Raw genomic sequence first — 22,857 nt, 5'->3', positions numbered from 1 at the left:
CTACTAAAAAGCAGTAATATTGAGCGTGCAATTTCACTAAACATGATGTCAATGACAATCGTTTTTACCGTGTAAGATGACACATTTTCACATGATTGATTTTCAAGTGTTTATTTCAGTGCACACAGTTTTTTGAAGCTCACATTTTCAGTCGTCAAATTAAGTTACTCAAATACACCTCCACACATTGACAGGTTTCCTCCCAACATCCTCAACTCAAATCCATAACAGGAAAACAAGCTTTTCCAACGTCACTAATCCATTCATCAACTTAAAATGAATGCATCATTTTTCATCCCCGCCTGGTTCCATCTGAGTAAGCATAATTTCCCACAGTGTCTTCGTGTCCAAACAAAAGACAAGCTTCAGTCTTCCTGGACTTGTCATGATTAGAACTCTTCCTCAGCGTTTTTGCATCGTGACTCTTTGAGCAGGGTCAGGCGAGTCAGCACCTCGGCCACAGGCAGCTCTCCATGGACTTTGTTGTCTCTTGTGCGGACATTGACGCAGTTGGTCATCTTCTCCTTCTCTCCCACCACTGACAAGAAACAAGAGGGAAGCAGATCATATGAAAACACAGCTACCCAGACACATTAGCTGCCATATGCAGACACTACTGAGAGTGAATAAAAAGAGTCTCTGGCAAGTGTTTTCATTGATAAACTGCTCACCAAGGATGAAGTTGTACTGAGCCAGCTGAGCGTTGCGGATCTTTTTATTCAACATGCAGCCAGCGTCCAGGTCAGCATCCGCCATGATACCTGCCTCTGTGAACTGCTTGCAAAGCTGTTGGACAAAAACATTGGTTTTAGAACATGCATCTAAGAAAGACAATTACAGACATCATTTATGTCATTGGATTGTCACCACGTCAAGATCGAGTTTTACCATTTTGGCATACTCCTCGCAGGATGGGTTGACAGGCACAAACATCACCTGACGCGGTGACAGCCAAAATGGCCTGGTCGAAGAGCAGAAACACAATTAGGTGGTGGTTGCATACAGAATCTCTCCAGTGTAATACAAGTCCCAGAAATTCTCTTGCCATTTTCCAGCGTAGTTTTCAGTGAGGATGGCAATCATTCTCTCCACTGAGCCCAGGATGGCGCGGTGAATGATAACCGGACGACATTTATCGTCTCCATCCTTCCTGCAGGACAAAACGGATGTTGAAACATGTCATCTGAAGCTTCACTTCTGCCTGCGGTCCTTGAGGGACTTCTGATTTTCATCTTTAATGCCCTCTCTAGTCTAATAGATTAATACTGTAATATTTTTATAAATTTTAATGTCCACATTTTTCTGTAATAGGACATTAAATTAATCAAATGATCATCAAACATTTTCATATTTGTGACAGTATATATATATATATATATATATATATATATATATATATATATATATATATATATATATATATATATATATATATATATATATATATATATATATATATATATAATGACAAAATCGATAAATACATAGATAATAATAGATTATGAAAAATGAAAGAATGTTCACTGTGGTCCGCCATTGTTATTATTGATGAACTCCACCCAAGTAAACCTTCAAATGATGTGCTTTGTTACGACGGCTCAGAATTGTTTTGGTTCCTGTTCCGACACCAAATATCTCCCACCTGTAGAAAGTAATTTCCTCCCTGACAATACACACAATGCAGCAGGGGAAACACATTATCCAGACGGATTAGCATCTAATCCTAAATGGAGACAAACACACACACACTGTGCCAAGGTGTTGAATCGGTGACTCACCCCACAAAGGTCAGGTTGAAGCGGATGGGCAGCTGGAAGTCCAGCTGAATGGTTGCACACTGGTGATAGCGTCCGATTGCGTCTTTGATCTTGATGTCAATCTGGTTCAAAATATAAATAGCTGCTTTGATATATCCTAAAAAGGTTTTACGGGTTAAAAAAAGGATCGTACCTTGGGACCATAAAAGGCACCGTCTCCGGGGTTGAGTTTCCAAGGCTCCCCAAATTCATCCAGGCTGTTCTGAAGTTGCTGGTACACACAACAGGAAATTGATTTCAGTCCAACCTCAAAGGGCAGCCATATATTTTTCAAAGGGCGTCAATAAGATGTTCACATTTATTCCATTTCATTAAATGTCTCAGACAAAAATGGAGAGTCGAAATGAACATTTTCAAAAACTAAAAAAAGGGCAGAAAAGGAAAAGCAGTTCACAGAAAACTGTCCCCACTGTCAAGTGAAGCGCCGCACACACTTAAAGAACATCAGTGTGTGGAAAGAAATTACAACCTTTTTTAAGATGCTGGACTGGATAAAAAATAAAGCAATTATTAAAAAGCATTATAATTAATTGTGATCCATTTCATGAATGCTCTTACATTAGCGCAACTCTGACCATCAATTCCTCCATCTTTGCTGGCTTAACAAATGGTTGTCCAATGTCAGTGTAAAGGTGTTTTGATTGGTTGGAACAAAAACCTGCATCCATTGTGGCCCTTTTGTGGATGAGTTTGAGACCCCAGCTATACAGGGTGGTGCAAACAGAGCAAAGATCAGAGTCTCTTTCAGCTATTCAAGGCTGATTTCAGCAACTGTGGATGGCTTCAAAACACATTGTCTGACCTCCTTCACCAGAGACACACAACATAAGTGACCCTCTGGTTTACTTATTGAAGCACACATTCATCCGCTCTCACATCTTTCATCAAATTTCCTTTGAACATTCAGGATTTTAATCTTGGTTATAGTCCTCTTCACCAGCCTGCTTATCGAAGGGCAAAGCCTGAACACTTCATATGTCATGATATCAACTTGTATTTATAGCTCTTGTAGCCACAGAAAATGACTCAGCAGGCTGAATTTGGACCTCGTGGCCTTGAGCTTGAGGCATGTACTCCGGAGCATCTTGTTTTTGTTCTGCTAAGCAATAGAGCCAATGGGGTGTTAATATTCTCTAAAAGGATGAATCATTTTCTATCATGTACTTGGGGACTGACCAAGTGGTCCCCACAAGGGCATAGGGAGCTGTCAAGAAAGGATAAACCAGGAACACACATGCACGTCCAGACACTCTTTCAGGAGTGTAGTTTTCAAATGCACATTCAGTCGAGGATTCAACCTCACCTTCTCAGCTTGGTTCCACACAGCCACATCTCCCAGGTACTTCTCTGGACGTGTGGAGAGGTGAAGCTGGAAGGAGAAGCCAAACACATCGTAGACGCAGCGCAAAAAGTCCAAGCACCCCTTCATCTCCAACTCGATCTGCCGAGGAAGAAACGTTAAAAGGATGAGTCACAGACCAACGAAAATACACACTGCTCCAATTACCTGATCCATTGTGCAGAAAATGTGAGCATCATCTTGTTGAAAGCGACGCACTCTCGTCAGTCCAGTCAGTGTTCCCGACAGCTCATTCCTGTGGAGGACCCCAAAGTCTGCCAGTCTGAGGGGAAGCTCTCTCCATGAACGTGGACGGTGGCTGAACATCAAACTGAGGCGCACACACACACACAAGTCAAAATTACAAAGAGTCCTTTTAAAAATGATGTTCTGGGAACCGTTGCCCTCCTATCTGATCTTTGTGACATGTACCAGTGTCCTGGGCAGTTCATGGGCTTCAATGCGAAGACGTCGTCCTCCACAGGGAAGGAGAACATGTTCTCGCTGTAGTGCTGCCAGTGACCTGATGTCTCCCACAGTTTGCTGTTGTAGATGTTGGGGGAGGCCACTTCCTGAAACCCTCGCTTCCAGTACTCTTCCTGAAATGAAGAAACAGGTCACATTCGACTTACAATTCGTCTAAAGGATTTTTCTACTGCGACCTTTCTTGCTCAACGTTGTGTCTTGACTGACCACGAAAAAATCCTTTTTTTTGTAAGAAATGCTGTACTCTGTTACGCTACAAAAACCTTAACTTGATCCAATAGCGGCTAACAAGCTGAGTCCGATTTAGAGCAGCTGGAGCGGTGGCCTAAAATGAGGGAATAAAATCTGAGCAGATGGTAGAGGGCAACGCTAAATGTTGCCATCGATAATCTGCACCCTTCGATGTGAGAAATGAACCACGCCACAGGGAACATGCAAACTTTTACAAGCAGATGAACTGGGGTGAAGCGTTAATGATCTTGCAACAAGTTTCATAATGTATGTAGAGCATTTCTGGCTTGATTTGGTGCTGTGAAATTCTTCAAGTGGATGACAGGAACATAGGTCACATGGACAGTATAGAGATGTTAATGTTCTCCTGACTCGGTCCTCCATCTGCTCTATCGAGGAATGAAATAAATAAATCAAGGTTCAATACATTCGCCAAATGTTAGATGATCAAATTAATAAGTGACACAACACAACTAGGAGGGCATCAAATTCGAGTTGCCAAACCTCCAATTCCCACTCAGACCGGAATATTCATGCACCATACGTCTTTTTTCCTACAAAATTTACACCAATAATATGCTGCGTACAATGACCTCAGGTGGCAGTAGCATCACAGAACTTCTTTCGCGCCGCAGGAGAAGCGAAGAAGAGATCAGCAGGAGGAAAACGTCTGTAAATCCACATTTTGTCACTATTATATTTTGGAATTTGAATTATTTCAGGGATTCGATTGTATGTTGTTTTTTAATAAAATCAAAATGAGCGGATCTGCCAGTCGGACAAATGAAAAATAATGGTGGTAACCTTGGAATGTTGGTGAAATCCAAACCAAGTCACAAAACACCAGCAGAATTAAATCGCTGCTAAGTTAGTCTGTTTCTAACCAATCGCTGGAAGCTATCAGTATGACTCATTCGGCTTACAAACAAACGAGCACACAAAAACGTTGGGGCGGTGAAACACTTATTAATCAACCCGCTGCAGTCGCTGATTGCTTTTGATTTGGTCGAAGAAAAACACAACGCACTTTACAAACACTCGGCTGCAGCAAGTTCTCATAAAACCCATCACAGCTGGATTCATACACATAACCTGCAGCTCCAACGCTGTTGGTCTCCAGCAAAATATATTTTAACAGAGTTAATATATAATATATATTATATATTCCTTAGTTAGAAACACAAACATCAGTGTTAATGTCATGGAAGTCCTGTATACAATTCCCAGGGTTATATAATAAATAGTGCAGGACAGCATCAGAGGAAAGTCTGATTTGTCTCCTCCTGCTTCAGAACAAATACGACAAAGACCATCTACAAAGTACAAATGCAGTCTTAGACTATTAAATTCCCTCATTACTGTGCATTCATGCCAGACAAAAGAAGGTGTGATGAAAAAGAAAACCAAGGACAAAAAAGATCTGAACATAGTTATATGACAGACACATTTTGAGGGTCATGAAGTACTCACAAAAAAAAGAGGAAAAAAAAGGAGTTGAACTAGTCATGGGCAAACAGCAGTCAGACGATCTGTGCACATGAGCATTTAGAGCTTGAATAGAAACAATGAAATAGAAAAAACTCTCCCCAAAGCTGCAGAAGCCACATACAATAACACGATGGCTACCTACCCTGATGAACTCGGTGAGCGTGTTGTAAATGTAGGCTCCACGTGGCATGAAGAAGCAGCTGCCAGGACTGAGATCATGGAAGAAGAACAGCTCCTGATCCTGTGAGAATCACCCAAAAATAATAATTATTTATTTTACCATCATGCACATATGAAAATGGCCGGACCTCTGCTTGTGCTGGCACCTTCCCTTGGGAACTAAGATGTTTCTCATGATCACTTCTTGAACTAGGCTAATGTTAATTAAAGTCAGCACTAACAGTTGTTTGACAGATTTATCCAGCGAGACAGCTGAAAAAGAAACAGAATGTCACATCTTTGTGTGGAAGCAAGTGGGCTGCTTCACTGATCCAGGGATTTTTAAATCAAGCCTGTTTCAAGATACACAGCGCCCTCAGCTGGAGAAAAATATAATGTTAATAATTTTCTAAACTGGACCATCGTTTTACAACACATTGCTCAGTATCTTGCATAGCTTTTAAAGGAGATCTTACTAAAGGTAATAGCAACGTTAGCAACTTTATCTTAAATTGAATACTAATTCAACTCAGTTTCTTGTCTGCAGTAATAGAAACCTGAGTACTGACACTGCCAGTTTTAACTCTCAGACAGCTGGAAGTGGGCTTGAGCGTCAACTCACTTTGCCAATCTTGCGATGATCTCTATTCTTAGCTTCCTCCTGAAAACGTTCCCATTCCTTCAGCATCTTTGAATCAGGGAAGGAGATACCATAGATCCTCTGAAGGGTCTCCATGTCGGAACGACCCTCCCAGTAGGTGGATGAGTTCTGCTCGGACATGAACACAATGATAATATTCAGAGAGCAAAACAACTAAATGAACATGCTTTTCACCAATACCTTGTAGATCTTTAAGGCCTTGATCTTGCCGGTGTGTCTGACATGTGGACCTCTGCAGAGGTCAATTAAGGGCCCACATCTGGAGAGAAAAGTTGAAGGACATAATCCTTAATACTTATATTAAGCACTACAATGAAGAAAGGAAAACTGACCTATAAACTGTGGTGGTGGGTGTGGTGACTTTTTCATTCAGAATGCGGCACTTGAATTTGTTGTACTGGATAGACACAGCAAGCAGATCACACTGTAAACCCCAATCCCTAACATCATTTCTCAGAGGAAAGGCTGCTTCCACACACCTTAAACATCTTCAAAAGAGTCTCCTTGGTTATCTCCAGTCTTTCAAACGGCTGCTTTTCCTTCACTACATTTTTGCACAAGCTCTCCAAGGCCCCAAACTCAGTGCTGGACACCGTCCTGTCGTTACACAAACATGTTGGTGTGAATGGGAGCAAGATAACAACCTGAACGTAATTCACGTCTCACTTTTGTCCATCCAGGAACATGTCGTAATAGAAGCCGTTCTCTATGGGGGGTCCGTAACACAGGCAACCTCCGTAAAAGCACTCCATGGCCTCGCCTAAGATGTGAGCGCTGGAGTGCCAGTACACCTATGCACAAATCAATAGCATTAAGAACCATGTTTCAGTGAGCCGCTACGACACTATTTTAGCTCCACGATAATGTCTTTTTCAGATAGTTGGTATCATGATTATGTCACTCAAGTGTGGCTGGACTCACAGCTTGAGCATCTTCATTGTCGAAGCGCAGGATTTCCAAAGAGCAGTCCTTCTCCAGAGGTCTGTCCAAGTCCCACAGTTCTCCATTCACACGGGAGATCACAGCATTGTCCGCAAGTCCCTGACTGGGAAAACAAGACAGATTACAGCACTACACCCAGGGGTGGGGTGATCCTAGCCCTCTATGCCACTAAACCGCTGGACAGAACCCTGCATATGATATTGGGACAATATCCTCAATAACTTGCAGGGAAGAAGATCTGTTTTGAAGTTGCTCTGGAATATGCAGAACATTTCATTTCAAGGCAGAATGTTTGCATTGTATCCTCACAGCTTTCACACAAGGAGCATCACGTGCAGCTGACTCACCTGATGTCACAGGCCAGTTGGTATGGCGTGGTGATCCAGGACTTCCCTGTCACTTTCTGACCATCTGGTAGCTGCACAGTGATTGGTTTGCTGCCTGCAGCCTTCTTGGCGAGGAGTGCATCATTCTCCTTCTTCAGCTCCTGATAGAGACTGAGGCGCTCGCTCACGTATCCAGGCAGAGCTTTGGACTGCAGGCCAAATAACATTTTTTATATTAATCCCAAAATGGCGTGGGCTTATATAATTACAAGGTTGTAAAGATTTTGTTTAGTAAAATTCTATAAGAAAAATGAGGCTCATATAATTGTAATAGTTTTACAAGGGATTTAAACCCTCCTGAAAGCTTTTGCTAGAGGTGCCCTCCTACCTTGGCATGCGTACAAACACAAACTGGCTACCTTACATTAAAGAAAAGAAGCAGTTATAATTTTAGTGTCTGTCATCTGAAGGTCCTTATTCTACTTTAATACTGGCTGCAACAAAGTTCATGAACAGCATTTCAGAAGGTTTTCATCCCTCTTTCTTAAACCAGTGACAACAGTGACCTTTGGCTCACATTTTTAGTATAATACACCTAGATTTTCTTTGTTGGTCAATATTGAATAGAATGTCTTTATTTCCTTGAGGGTCAAGGTTCCAACCATCCCTTGAAACACAGAATCGCCCTATATTTGTCATGTAAATGAAGCCTCCCTTATTGAACTAACATGGGAGGCGACAAAATGGTGAGGAGTTCTTTAAAGTAATGGAGTCTGTGAGACAAAGAGTCATGTTTTCTGATGATACTTTGTTAATACAGAATTCTTCTGGAATAATTCATAAAATAGTAGAAAATATTTTTTTCTAAAAGTCAAATTATTATACTACTATATTACACTATTATATTCTCATTCACTTTCTGAAATTTTGTTCAACCAGAATGTAGTCGTCTCTACAAGCTGAACTTTTTTAGCTATGAAAAATTATAACATGTGACACTATTATGAAGAAGAAAACTTATCACATTCATACTGTAAATATTTGTCAATCATACTATTGTATTTTAAATTGAAATGTATTTTTATGTTTGTTTTTTTTCCAAAGAATACCCGGCTATTACACTTAATATTACTTTATTCAATGCCATATTATAACATGATAAATTTCACACTACATTTAGCTTTTTAAAAGCATGTTTAAAAACATTCCTAAACACTAACGCATTGAACAAAAGTTTATAATAACCATCATCAGCTCCATACAATGATTGGACATAAGTAGAAAAATAAGTGCTTGCTCTTAGTCGTTAATGTCGGTCTCAGATGAAGCTGTTTTCAAATTTTCATTTCTGTATTCAAGAGTGAATTATGATTGATGATACAGGACAGAATCATGAGGCTCCCTGGCAAAGCAAGCTGCCTGCCTGTAAGGTGGGAACCCAACATGTGGGTGTATTGACCTGTTTGACACCACCATCTCCATTTGTCTTCTCCTGCTTCTTCTCCTTGCTCTTGTCTCCAGATTTGGGAGCCTGTGGTGAAGCCTATAAGAAGCCACATGTATATTCATAGACTGTTAATAATAGACACTGGAGAAATAACGTTTTTCTTTATGAAAGCCAGATTGAATATTTTACTGGAGCCATTGAAAACTAGTTACTTCTCCGATCATTTCAAGATCAGAGATCAGTTCAGAGTTATGAATACCTTTTTATCACTCTTGTTGTTAGCTTGCAGCTCCTTGGGGCTTTTATTCTTCTTCTCTTCTTGCTTCGTCTTGCCCTTCTCCAGGTCTAGCTCCGCCTGCAGACCCCGGCGGAGGTGCAAGAGCCGGTACTTGAGCTTCTCATTCTCGGTTCTAAGGGTCTCCAATTCACGAGAGACCTGCACGTTATCGCTGATATCCAGACCCCGAATAAGTCCTTCCCGGAGGGTAGATATCTCCCCAGTGAGCAGGCGAATTTGCTCCTCTTGAGATGCTAAGCGTGCGGCCAAGCACTCCGCCATTTTTAAAATAGCAGTCTGACAAGGGACTTCCGGTGAGATGTCAAGAAAATAAGAGTATTTTGACCTGATGCAACGTTACAATTTAATGACTTTAATCTTGTCAAGCTATTTTCATGGCTTTTCAACATTTTGATGTTAAGGTGTGCTCGAGTAAAAATACATGTGCATTGCTGTTCTTCTAATAGAACGGGTTTGTTTTTAGATGCAAATTAGAGTAAAGTTGACAGTGGGTGAAAATGTCAATAAATAGATTTTACGAACGTGCATGACGCATCAAATTGGCATTAAATGAGTGAGAAAATAAATTAGCACGGGTGAAATATTGATATATGAACAGAAATCAAGTCTTTAAATCATAGTAAACATAGTGACGTCACCGACAGGCGACGTATCTGGCGCATGCGTATTCCTACCGGCAGCTGATTGAGCATAAATATTCTCTTGTCATTTGTTTCGTGACGTTCACATTTTTCCAGCTGTGATTTTATACGAAGCCCCAAATATTTTTTCCTTCAAATGTATGACCAAAGATGGCAGTAAGACGGTAAGAACAGCAGGGGGCGGTAGCCATTTTTCACAGACGTTTGATAGCAGCGATCACTGCAGCGAGTGCGCGGCATCAGCAGAGTCAGCAGCGATGTAAACAGTCACTCGTACTCTGTGGATATCTTATCCCTGAGGGTATGACAGCTGTTTCTGTGATTTTTATTCACGCAGGCAATGTTTGCGGCTCAACTGTTTACCTTATAGAATGAGAATATTACCCGACTAATGAGTAGCGGGTGCAGTACTTGTGGCGGTTTAGCTAGCTTCCAACTTTATTGATATGGTCTCAAAAAGTCATTTTCACGATTATAACCTACTGTAGCAGGTGACTAAATGAACCTACCATTTGAACTGTAAAATAAAGGTTTATTTCTTCATTATTTCAGCTTATTCCTGAACCTGTAGTTGTTAATTTTCTTCCGCATATCCGAGGTCAGTTCATGCGGCTTGCAGAGAACCAGACTTCCCTCTGGCTTGTAACCTCTTCCATCACTTCTGGGGGAAGACAGAGTGGATTTAACGTCCCGAGAGGGGCTTTTCTTCCCGTCTCCGATGGACAATGCAACCACCATGGAGTGAACTTTTTTCATCATCTTGTATTTGTGCTCTTGTTCTTTCTGTTACACACGACCCAAACTACAAGATAATTGTCATGGGTATGAGTGTAGATGGTCCATAAAAGCTTTGCCTTTTAGCTTTGCCCTTTCCTCCTCTACTGCCTGCCACAATGTGTTTGAGGAGTGTATGCTGATGAAATACTATGGGATCATAATTTATTGTCATTTGGGACTGATGAATAGCTTATGGTCCTTTGGCACATATGTATAGCTCAGTTGTTGCTATATACTAGTAAATGATTGTCGTCAATTCAACAGCCCAGACCTGTGTTAAAAGTGGGCCAGAATGGCCTCATCGTCCGGATTTGCACCACCTAAATTAGAGGACTTCATTCTTACAGAACGGCTGGGTAGTGGAACCTATGCCACTGTGTATAAAGCCTACAGAAAGGTGAGTTTTTGCAGATTAAAATAAAACCAGAATAGATTACATCATAAATGTTTACAGAAGTTCACATTGGCTTCTAAAGTGAAATGAAAACGGATTTTACAGGCTAACAACAGGGAGGCGGTTGCTGTGAAGGTGGTGGAAAAGAAAACCTTAAACAAAGCCTCAACTGAGAACCTGCTTACAGAAATAGAAATCCTCAAGACTGTGAAACATCCCCATATAGTTCAACTGAAAGACTTTGTGGTAAGAAGAAGGCCAGTGTAAGCGGCACAGAAATGTACTCTTTTTTGTTTTTTAAACCCGTCATCCATCTATATAACTATTTGATGTATTTTCAAAATGATATTAAGCTGTGAAACTATACTTGTAAATAGTTGTATGCATTGCTGTTTAAAATCTTCTTTGTATGATTTGGTGATATAGACAATAATGTTATCTGGAGAGGACATTTTGGTAGTGGTTTGCTCCATTTCCAGGTTTTGAACTTCTGCAACAAACCTGTTTTGTTTTTGTTTTATTTATAAACTACAAATGTCTTGGTCAGTGGGATTCCCAGAACATTTATCTCATTTTGGAATGGTGTTCTGGAGGAGATCTGTCCCGATTCATTCGCAGTCGCAGGATCTTACCTGAGAGGGTTGCCAGACGTTTCCTACAGCAAATTGGTATGTATTGTATGGTAAATATGGCCCATTCTCAACGTCGTACTCCATTTTTTCAATCTCCAGATATTCACTGTATTAATCGTTATAATTCTTTTTTGTTTTGCAGCTTGTGCTCTTCAGTTTCTTCATGAGCGAAATATCTCTCACTTGGACTTGAAGCCCCAGAATATACTGCTGAGTGGATCTGTGCTCAAACTGGCAGGTAATTGAGCCTTCAACTGTCTCAGGCACGCAAGCTGTTTTCAATCTTTCTTCATCTTTGACCATTTAATGCTTCTCCTTGTTGCACATATTTCTCAGACTTTGGCTTTGCCCAGTATATGTCGCCATGGGATGAGAAGAGTGTCCTCAGAGGGTCTCCACTGTATATGGCTCCTGAAATGGTGTGCAGGCGTCAATATGACTCCAGAGTGGACCTCTGGTCCGTTGGGGTTATTCTCTTTGGTGAGTCTTGTATGCGTATATTATAAAAGGTTACATATTTTTTAATTGGATTCATGGTTGATGACAAACTCATCTGTGCTTGTCCACTCATAGAGGCACTGTTTGGGAAGGCGCCATTCGCATCAAAGTCATACGCAGAATTGGAGGAAAAGATCCGCAGTAACCAACCAATTGAGGCAAGATTTGGATTTCATTTTTAGTTCATTTAAAATTGATGTTATTGATCATCTTTCATGTTTTGAACTTGGTGTTTTAGGATTTTTTTCACCGGGTACAGCCACTCAGTTGCCTTCTTTTAAATAACCACTAGATGGCAGGCTTTCGCTATTCCCCCACTAACAATTGAACTAATCTGCTCACTGTAAAAACCGTTTCTTTGCCACTTCCCCCTGCCATCAGTGATAAGTATCATCATCCACACTGGGCTCCTGCTTCCTTTTTTCTCACAGATCAAGTTTTGCTTTTTTACAATGCCATTTCGTGACAGAAAGAAGAGGTCTGAGCAACGTCTTTGAATCTCAGTAGTTTGAAAAATAAATAAACAAAATACACAATAACAAACTGCGTCACTTTAGCATCATAGAATTCTTACAATGGCATTTTGACATTTTGCTCTCAGTTAATGGATGACATTTAGCATTTTCGAATGCCTTCTGTCCTTTCCACTGGCCCGCCCGATGATCACAAGTGCAACATTATAAGGTCATGTTTTCTGCGTTAGCTTCCCCCAGGGGTCAAAGTGTCCAAGGAATGCCGGGACCTTCTGCTGCGGCTCTTGGAGAGAAATCCAGATGCCCGGATCACCTTTGCAGAGTTCTTTACCCACCCCTTTGTGGATCTGGAGCACATGCCAAGTGCCGAGAGCTTAGGCAAAGCGGTGAGAGGAGAAGAAAGGGGAATCTGTGTGTGTGTTCTGTGGATGACATGAGTAATGTGTGTGATTGACTGAGTCCATGTGCACTTGTAATTGTGGGTTTTGTGCTCATGCCTGCACCACATGTTTGTTCACGCATGAACTGAACGCATGCCTGAGCAATGAAGAGACAGTATTTACTGTTTGTCCCTTTTTCAGAAAAAGTTGGTCATGCAGGCGGTTCAGAAGGACCAGGAAGGAGACCGGACTACTGCACTCTCTCTCTACTGCAGTGCCCTTGAGCACTTTGTCCCTGCTATTTTCTGTAAGATCAACAACCATTCATATCCTGTCTGCTGCCTAATCTCTGGAGAAAAAATACTGATTATATTACACCGCAGTACACAAGCAAAGTAAACTTGGTAAATGTTAAAACAAAACATCTATTTTCTCCCTCCACTGTAGACGAAACGGACCGGCAACGCAAGGACTCCCTACGGCAAAGGGTAGGCCTGAAAATAATAATTCACATTCTTTTAAATTTATTCTCCGCCAGCCTTCACGTGGAGTGGGTTCCTTGTGATGAATCCCACATGTTCTGGATGTGCAGCATATGTGAGGAGCTTTAACCGAGTAATCGTGAGGAAACTTCCCACAGGTCAGCCAATATGTGTCCAGAGCTGAGGAGCTGAAAGCGCTCGTGGCGTCCGACAACAAGCTCAGCTTTGAGGAGGGCCAAAGCTCCAGGGATGTCCTTCGAGGTAATATATGCTGCTCGCCTCAGATTCAGGACGTACTGAAGAAACATCATTTGAAATGATTCATTGTGTCAACATGGATCCACTGAGCCAGAGTTTAATAGGAAACAGGTTGGTCGTGCAATATAATGAACTTATTAAGTAGAAAAGGACAGAAAAACATTGCCAGATTCTAGTTATTGACTCGTTCACAAGCCCCGCCCCCTCAAATCCTCACACTGTTTAGACGCTTCTGAGCAGGTGCAAAGCTGAAGACATTCATGTGGGTAAAAAAATTGAGAAAACAGTGGAGAGTTCGAGGCATGTTGTATTCAATTTGAAACACTGTAAATGAATTTGTGTACGCTAAAAATGTTTTTAGTGATGAAAGACGTGATGAAAGATACTTTTTAACATCCATATATGTTTCCAATTACGTCTTATTATGTTCACAGAAATGTCCAGAGATCAACCTCGCCTGCTGGCTGCTCTCAGCATTGCAACTGCTGCTGTTTCGAAGGTAACTGGTGTATTCATCATCCTCTGCTCCTCCCTCCACGTATGGCTTGTTGTTTGTGAATGATTGTGAGGCACTGTATGAGGCATGATTACATTTCATTTGAGCAGAAATCCAAGTAGATCATCAGTATGAGAAATTACCAGACGCTCCAGCGTCTCCTAGGCACCAGATAGCCCTAATTTAATGAAAAGAGAATTTTTATTGAGCGCACTTGATCCCGGTATGTTGTCATTAATATGGTTATAGATGAGCGATGAAGTAGTGCAAATAAACATCTCTTCAATTTAGGAGGAGAGTGGAATGGAAGACCAAGAGGCCTTGGACATGTACCAGCAGAGCTTAGGTGAACTTCTCTTGGCTCTAGCAGGTAAATAAACGTGTTTATGTCCAAGAATTACATTCAAATGTTCAACTTAATAACAACAGTGAATGGCATGGATAATATCAATATTGAACATATCAATATTGACATAACTATTTCTTGAGTTCTTCAAGAAATAGTTATGTTGTAACTATTAAGTTAATAATAGGGGTTAATGTAAGGTGGTATGAGGATTATAAAAATGAATGAACACATGTTAAGGAGTGGTTGGACGATAGAAACTCACATCTATTAGTTTGAACTCATGTGCGAGAGCTGCCTCTTGAACGACGCTGGATAGTGTGATCCAGATGTCTCTATGAGTCGGGATGAGACCCGGTGCCAGCGCACCGTGTGTGGTATGAAAAGCAGAGCATCTGTTTCATATTTAGTCCACAGTCTTTATCCCTTTGTGTTGTTTCTCTTTGGAAACAAGTGGAAATGTTTGTCTCGCTTAATCGATGAGAGCCTGAGTCAGGCAGGTAGGTGGAGAATCAAGAAGGTAAAATTCGACTGGGAATCTCAACATCTTAGTCAGAAAGGATGACTGGTTTTCTAACAGAATCACTCACACACGGTGGAGACTAATGACTAATGTGAAGTTTAGCTTTGCCAAGGTTCATTGTGTGTTACTCTTTCAAAAACACTCCAATGTCTGGTCAAAGGACACCACTGTTAAATATCCAATCTTCGTACCAGAAGTCAACCATATGACCTCTACTGAGGTCAGTCACACTCTTCTCCACGCTCACCAATTCAAACTGCCATGGATTTCTCACTAACGTGCTGGGGAACAGAGCTTCATTGTTTTGGCTTTGTTTCATAGAGCTGTCGTGCACTTCCAGTAGACACACCCCCTCCCACCCGTTCTCACTGTCCCCTCCAGGGCCATCAGACAAGACTGCCCCACATTTGAAACTCTTCACTATACAATACTCTGCATGCACATTAATCGAGAAAATGAGCGAGAAATGGTCTTTATTCTAATTAATTGTTTACATTTTATATTGCTTTTGTCTGGTCTTCACAAGCTGTCATTTTTGTTTTCATTCGTTTAAGTCACTGTTTTTAGCCTTTCTGTTCTAATTTTAGTTGAGTAAAAGTCTGAGTGATTTTAGTGGTGCAATTTATTTAACTCTATGTCGCAAGAACCTACTGAAGAAAGGCTTAAAGAAAAACGTACAGTAAATTCCATACTATAGAGCACTCCAGAATATAGCCGTGCCCACAAAATTTAAGAAGGAAAACGGATCTTGTTCATACATAAGTTGCTTCGAGACTGACTCATGAAACAAACTCATCAATGTTCTGAACCTGAATTATATCCAAGCGCTCAAAATGTGTCCAAAGTTCCGACACCACAGCCGGTCTCAGCTGCTGCTTCTCGTCTTCAGGAGATCGGCTCTTTTGGCGGAGCTGCAGACATAAATGAAATGTTTTATATTTTAGATGTGTTTTATGACGTTTTGTCTCCAAAATCAAACAAAAACTAGATATTGCTTTAGTAGTTTGTCTGGGAAAAAATAAAAAAAATAAGGAAGAGTGGCAGCTTGTGTCTGCTTCATCTCCAAGTCATTGTTCTTATTTTCTAAACCACTCTCTCTCTCTCTCCCTCTCCTCTTTATTCTCAGCGGAGCCCCAGGGCCGCAGACGAGAGCTACTACACAATGAGGTGAGGGTTTTTGGTTGACACCTCATCGTAGCAGCGTCACCCCCAGCGAGTTACAGACCAGTGAACCCCGTGTTCACCTTCTATGTACAGCGACCCCACCGTCACGTTGTTGGAGCAGCTAAATAACATAGTACATCATCTATATGCTATCACACAGACACAGTTCATCACTGTCAAACTTCATAATTGCTTTATATTTATAACCCCTCAGCGAGTCACCTGACCTACTGCTCACTGCCCTCAGCATCTACGTTTGTATCCATTGAGCGCTTATAAGAGCAAGTCAGAAATCTTGTCTGCGTTCACAGTTTTAGAGGCGAGTCAATGAGCATATTTCCCTGTTGATATCAACACTATGTGATGTTAATTTTCTAGTATCATTCTCATCTGTAGCTACTTGTGTTTGTTGCTAACTCATTTCTCTTATTTAAATGACTGAAAGTTGAAGCGAAGCTCCAGAAACTTTCAGTAGCTTCTAAAAGAACACCCCAAACCAAGCGATATCAAAGCTAACTCTACTTCTTATGAAGGAGTAGTGTGCAGTAGGGGGGTTAATGGAGGAATGTTTCTTAAAGAGTGATGTGAGTCTTCTTTTCTCCAGTCCGACGACCCACATTGGATTTCACACACTCTAAATCCGGCCTCAAAGACATCATTTCAGTCCACTCTCTGACACTCTTCTTTAACAAAGCATGTTTTTATGAATTGCATAAAAATGTTTGTCCTTCTAGACCCCACAGGCTTCCATTTTAATGGGCACCAGTCTTAAGTAAATTCAGATGCAGCATTATTAATCTAACGCAGCATTAGGGAGGCGGCGGCGGGGGATTAGATGGAAAGCATGTGTGCGAGAAACTGAAATTCCACCACCACTGGCCTCCACGTTCCTTCATATGGAGCGCAGAGAACACTCACCGAGCTGCAACTCCAGGCTGCTGTGATCCTCCGCTTTCATCCAGTTTGCTGTAAACTGTTGTAATGTCATTACGGATGAACATACATTTGTCCTGTGTGGGCACTTTACTCAATCACCGACAGGCACCGTGCACTCTCCCACGTAGGGGTCGTGCGCTAGACTTTGATTAAAGAGACAACACCATGTGGGCAGCATAGCGTCTCTAGAGATCGGCCCTCACAGGGATGTTCCCAGACGGTTCCTCCTTTTTAATAGCGTGACATAAATTGGTAAATGTGACGTTTGTCTTGAGAAACTGAATCACCACAGGACCCCGAGCAATGGTTTCAGCCTCCACACGTGGTAGCCGTTAGTTCTGCAGTGCATTATTCAGTTACTGCATCGTGAAAGTGCACTTCTTAAAACTGAGAAAGAAACAGATTAGAGTGACCTAGCTTGAGTTGAGTATTAAAGCCCCTTAGAACATGGTTAAATGGTTAGTAGTCTTACTTAATAGGAGTGAAATGACTTGGACAATGCGATGATGGCGATGATGCACCCTGAAAGTGACCTGGGCAAAATGCGCCCCTTTGCCTGTATTTGTGTGGCCATCATGAAGTAAAGCTATTGAAAATGGCTATGCAGAAATCCGTGAAAGCTTTATTTGCTCTCAAAATATACATCACTGTGGACGGACAATAGAGCACCCCTGGGTCGAAGCCCCACCCACCAAATGTAGGAAAGACATAGATTTTGTACACGCACAAGCCACACTGTTCTATCAGCCGCAGGTTCAGCGGTGGAGTGTGGGTCATAGAAGCGTCAGTGATTTCTGTGTAATGGCTTAAAAAGGCCCTACAATACACAACATTACTTCTGAACAGATTTTGAAAAAGGGGGCAGATGATGGACTGAAGTTTCCGAACATGCACACAACCACTTCTCCAGGGTTCCCAAAACTCTGTGCTGCAGCTGAGACTCGCTTCCACAGCATTGAGCGCTTTAATGTCAATAAAACATCTGTGATTTCATTGGTCTGATATTGAAGGCTCAATATCCTGGCGGCATGAAGCTTGTTTGCCTGTAAATATCCATATATTAGCGGCATCACTGTTTAAGGCATGGGGGTCGGACCGTGCAAAAAAAAGCAGCTGCTATTAATCCGGAAATTACTAATTACTACTATTTGTTTTAAGACATTTTTCTTTGACATGTTGTGGATTTGTGAATGTTAAGTGATAGTTTGCATGGTTAGTAATTGCAAGTCATTCATTACTTATCCATGAAAGTAAATCATTTTATTTTCAAAAATGAAAAAAGTTTTTCTTTTTTGTAGAATGCTGAAATAAATTGGAAAAAAAATATTTTTCTGGAAAAAAAATTGGAAAAAAGATATATATAGTATTGCTTTAATCTTACTTTAAAGCAATATTTAAAGTAAGATTACTTAAGTCTTCAGTGACTAAGTCACTCTAGACCAGGCCTGGCCAACCCGCGGCTCCTGAGCCGCATGCGGCTCTTTCTCCAGTTTCATGCGGCTCTTCACTAAATGAGCCGCCAAACTGGCTGCTATTTTGGTCAAGTTGAGATTTTGTTTCTACAGGAAATGAGACAACAAAGTAAGAGCTATTCCACTGAAATGTCACAATATTGTTCAAAGACGTTGACTTGAGTTTAACTTTGAAACATAAACAACAAACCTTGCCGCACACGCTCCAAGCACTTCCCTTTCCCACTCCACTTTCACCTATGATTCATGGATTATGGTGGAGAAGTCTGTTTAATTCAGTGGAGTGAAGATGAGCCGCTCCAGTCTGCAGTGTCGCTGAGCCACGTAAAGAAATATACAAGTCAAATAAATGGCGCACACATTTCTATCTACATCACTTGATATTTCCAGGAGGATCACAGTAAAATGTATGAATTTTAAAAATGCATGCACAAGAGACATACACTGGACGCAACCTTGTGACACACAGGCATGTAACCGCTGTACTGCCGCTGAGTCACGTGACCAGCTGTTCAGGTGAGCCTTACAGCCTGACATATTGGTAGAATGTGGCTCTTTTCAGCAGCACAGTAAAACAATGTGGCTCTTAACCTCTGACTGGTTGGCCACCCCTGCTCTAGACACTAAGATATTGCTTTGATCTTACTTAGCGTCTTGAGTGATCTGTTTTTTATCCCGGAGTCTTCATAATATTCATTGGTTTTCTGTCATGGCCATCCACCTAGCCTCTGTGGCTGGTGATGGGTAGATGAGGTTTCATGACACAAAATTCAAGGGTTGATGAAGTTTCATGAAACAGCGTCCTGATTTTCAGAGGCCACCAGGCGGCACTGTCTGCTGTAATATGTTTGGACTTGAACTACTTATTCAACGGAACCTCACACCATTTCAAAACCAATAGCGACATCTAGTGGCCTCTGAAAATTAGGACACTGTTTCATCAAACCTGCAGCACTGTTTCATGATGCCTCATCTACCCATCACTACTAGTAGTTCATCTTTATTGCCTTGTCATTCTGACCGTGGAGCAGCTAACATCTGCTCAGCAGAAATATACTCAAAATATCGCAAAATAAGTGGAAATATTGTCCACCCTATTCAGAAGAACTAGATTGTTTATTACAAGGAGGCACTGTGGTAACACTGAAAGTTCAGTTGGAGTTGAATTGGTGATTTGAGGGTGTAAATAAATCGACAGATTGCAAGAATTGCTGAGCAGCATGTTTAATAAATGCTCCCCTAAATGACACTGTAAACTTTGTTTCGCAGATAAAAAGGCTCATGAGCAGAGCTGAATACCTCAAAGAGAACATCAAGGTGGGAACCATCAAGCTCGGAAGCGTCTTGTTTAATATCAAGCTAACGCTTCATGGTGTGTCCGCGCAGATGCTGGAGACTCAGAAGGCTGTTTCGCTGGACGGAGAACCTCTTGCTGACTCCGTCAGAAGCTGTGAGTGCTCCCCGGTTCTGCTCTTTTTAATTAGATGTGTCGAGGTTTCATCCTATGTTGGTCCGTGTGGTTTCAACCCCAAATCCTTCTGGGTGTTTAAATTCTACAATAAAAATGTGTTGTGTATTTGTGCAGCCTCCAGACGTGCGTTGGCCTGTGATTGGGAGGAAATTTAATTAGCATGGAAAAACATCACAACTGTGTGTGTTGGTGGTTTGTCCTCCTCCATCATGGCAACAACAGCGCTTAATAAAAGCTGCATTAGAGTTCGGGCCCACGTTTCCTTCTCACGTCCCGGGTGCTCCCGACAGGGATGATGAATACGCAGAGCCAGGGCAATATCCTGCTCTTAGCTAAACATTCCGTGGGGAACTATGGCTAAAAAATGGCGACAGGGGCACGGAGCCGACTCCAGGCGCTGCTCGGGTTTCCCAAAGAAAGTGTGTTGTTTTAATGAAACTTGACTTGGGTGAGTTCAGCTGCTCGGCTCGACCAGTCTGTCTGCTGACCTCACGTCTTACAACAAGGGTTTGTTGCCGTTAGACATTTTTACGTTGTAGCACTTCATCGCGGTGTTGCAGCTCTGAGTCCAAGCCAAACATGAGCAGGGATTTCACTCAGCCGCATGACTGACAGCAGCATTTTTTTTTCTTCTTCATGAAAGATAGTAACTGCCATGTAATTGACTACTGTATTACACTTTAAATTATAGAACATATATTACCATGAGGGCTGTCCATAGATTACAGTTTTTTTTTATCTCGACAAATCACTCTAAAGCTAATGCTTACAATGTAATTGAACCTTTTCAGTGCCTCTGAGGTTCTTCTGAAGAATGTTCTTGACTGTATCTGTTATGTCGGGTTGTTGGAGTAAACAAGTGTTGGCATCATTGGCCACGCTGGTGCTGACAACAGCTTCCTTTACACTACATTTAGATCAGATACAAAATGTGTGAGTTAACTCAGCTTTAGTGCGATTAATCGAGATTATCATTTGAATCTGTTGTCAGCCTTAATTCCCAACAGTAAACAAGTTTTAGGTTTTCTCTGGTTAAGATAAAATCTTCCTGTATCGCACTGTTTAATTCCTTGCTCCATTTTTATTTTCTGAGTCGGATAATGACTCAGATCAGGGAGGAAGCCTCGGCCTTGCAAGATGACTTGAATGGAATGCACCATATTTGTGACATTAGGACTCGAGAAAATACAGTAGTTACTAAGGATTGAGTATTTGTGTTAACTTACTTTTTTCAATTTAGGCTCAACATTTTACAGAATATGTTGGTGCTCATTGAATCTGAGAGTGTTTGTCATGAATTGAAGTGGAAACTGGAAATAAAAACGGCAAAAAAACATCACAAAATTAAATTTACATGTTAGCAAGTGCTGGTTACTTTTGCTATTTTAATTGTGTTTATTAATAGTCCTGTATGAATATTTTCATGAATTTGAATGACAACACAATACTTATGATCTTGAGGCACATTCATGAAACTGCCCAGGAAAAATCTCCTCACTAAAAATGTGCCTAAAAATCTTCTTCCTTTCAGCTTGCTGCGTGCAGTGAAGTGGAATGAACTAAAGGATCAACTTCCCTCGAATCAAAGTACTTTAAACTGGATCATGAGCAGGTTGACTCCGTCACATCTCTGTGTTTACCATCAGACTTGGAAACTGATATTCTATGGCCAGATGCGACTCATGTTTCGACTTCTGCATGAGGCTTACACACAAGTTTGAATGTCCCCGGTTCGTTCCTCCCTCACCCCACTGCCCCTCCTCCCGACACTTAGCATTAATATGTAAATGACAGACAGCTTGCATGACAATACCTCACTGTCATGGTAAACCAGTCGCAGTGATGCATCATGGGAGCAGATTCTAAGCACTTTCAAGTGAAGTATTATGAAGTAGCTGCGCTGAGCTTGGCCCAGGTTTCTCTCATGTCGATCTGTCTTCAACACTTCTGTTCTTTACTCCTTGGTTTGACACTGTCTTGGGGCTTTAGGGAGTTTGTCTTAATTCAAAACAATATTGCTCCTTAAGTCCTGTTTCTAAACTAAAAAAAAATACCAGGATGGAAAAGTGAATTTAATAAATCATGCAGAAATGTGTACATTCTACTGTGATTTTTTTTTTATTTGAACATTTATAAAGCTGTACTTTTATATTGTATTTATTGACAGCTGAGAATAAACTGCTCTGCTCGAGTCGCCGTGTCTGTACGTTTTTGTTCGAAGCTGAATTCTTGGCGAACATCATCAGCTGGATGTCGTCCCTCAGAGGAGGAGACGCAGAGGCTGGCCAGAGAAAACCAGGACCTTTTATAATTATATGATTTGTGTGGAACTATGGAGTTGTGTAACTGATCCGTCAGCGTCCAACACTCCAACATTCATCACATATCGGGTCGTATCCGGTGTTAACATTCATGAACTGTTGTGTAAGAGGCATAATCTAATCTAATGCCACGATTGGCAAATCTGGTAAACTCATGAAACTTAAAAAAAAGAACTTGTTGCTTGTGTAGGAATGCATGAGCTCTGAATTTGAATGAAATGTTCAAATGAAGCGAGAGGGGAAATCAAATTCATCTGGAGAACTTTTCTGTTCATGTTCTTTCTGTGTTTCTTTTGGTCAGTGCTGAAACCTACTGACATACAGAAGAGTGAGAAAATATGATATAATATGGCAAGAGCTAGGTAACATTATTGGCTGGGGAGGATGACATCTCCCAAG

At 41.3% G+C, this 22,857-nt stretch overlaps 2 protein-coding genes across 4 annotated transcripts; one reads left to right on the top strand and one right to left on the bottom strand.

The window, feature by feature from the left end:
* Positions 1 to 114: 114 nt before the first annotated feature.
* Positions 115 to 9,609, bottom strand: tars3 (threonyl-tRNA synthetase 3). The gene is made up of 19 exons (XM_053865744.1): positions 9,156 to 9,609; positions 8,909 to 8,992; positions 7,471 to 7,658; positions 7,103 to 7,226; positions 6,848 to 6,972; positions 6,661 to 6,778; positions 6,514 to 6,578; positions 6,362 to 6,440; positions 6,143 to 6,289; positions 5,504 to 5,602; positions 3,589 to 3,755; positions 3,325 to 3,487; positions 3,121 to 3,258; positions 1,951 to 2,028; positions 1,779 to 1,879; positions 1,046 to 1,150; positions 889 to 961; positions 672 to 786; positions 115 to 538 (listed from the first exon to the last, which is right to left on the bottom strand). The coding sequence occupies exons 1-19, from the start codon at positions 9,453 to 9,455 to the stop codon at positions 390 to 392; spliced, it is 2,418 nt and encodes an 805-aa protein (XP_053721719.1). The 5' UTR covers positions 9,456 to 9,609; the 3' UTR covers positions 115 to 389.
* On the top strand, positions 8,179 to 22,314 carry ulk3 (unc-51 like kinase 3). 3 transcript variants are annotated; one of them, XM_053865747.1, is made up of 17 exons: positions 8,179 to 8,195; positions 10,877 to 11,009; positions 11,112 to 11,252; positions 11,554 to 11,674; positions 11,781 to 11,876; positions 11,975 to 12,118; positions 12,212 to 12,294; positions 12,840 to 12,995; positions 13,191 to 13,296; positions 13,437 to 13,477; positions 13,630 to 13,732; positions 14,164 to 14,228; positions 14,517 to 14,595; positions 16,221 to 16,261; positions 19,936 to 19,983; positions 20,053 to 20,116; positions 21,669 to 22,314. In XM_053865747.1, the coding sequence occupies exons 2-17, from the start codon at positions 10,905 to 10,907 to the stop codon at positions 21,683 to 21,685; spliced, it is 1,410 nt and encodes a 469-aa protein (XP_053721722.1). In that variant the 5' UTR covers positions 8,179 to 8,195; positions 10,877 to 10,904; the 3' UTR covers positions 21,686 to 22,314. The 3 variants fall into 3 exon arrangements, with proteins under 3 accessions (XP_053721722.1, XP_053721721.1, XP_053721720.1); XM_053865746.1 differs by lacking the exon at positions 8,179 to 8,195 and adding an exon at positions 9,891 to 9,999; XM_053865745.1 differs by lacking the exon at positions 8,179 to 8,195 and adding an exon at positions 10,030 to 10,136.
* Positions 22,315 to 22,857: the final 543 nt, after the last annotated feature.

Source organism: Synchiropus splendidus, chromosome 5, assembly GCF_027744825.2.
Source record: "Synchiropus splendidus isolate RoL2022-P1 chromosome 5, RoL_Sspl_1.0, whole genome shotgun sequence".
NCBI lineage: Eukaryota > Metazoa > Chordata > Actinopteri > Syngnathiformes > Callionymidae > Synchiropus > Synchiropus splendidus.
The sequence above is the reverse complement of the archived record's forward strand: the minus strand, read 5'-3'. Positions and strand labels throughout refer to the sequence as shown.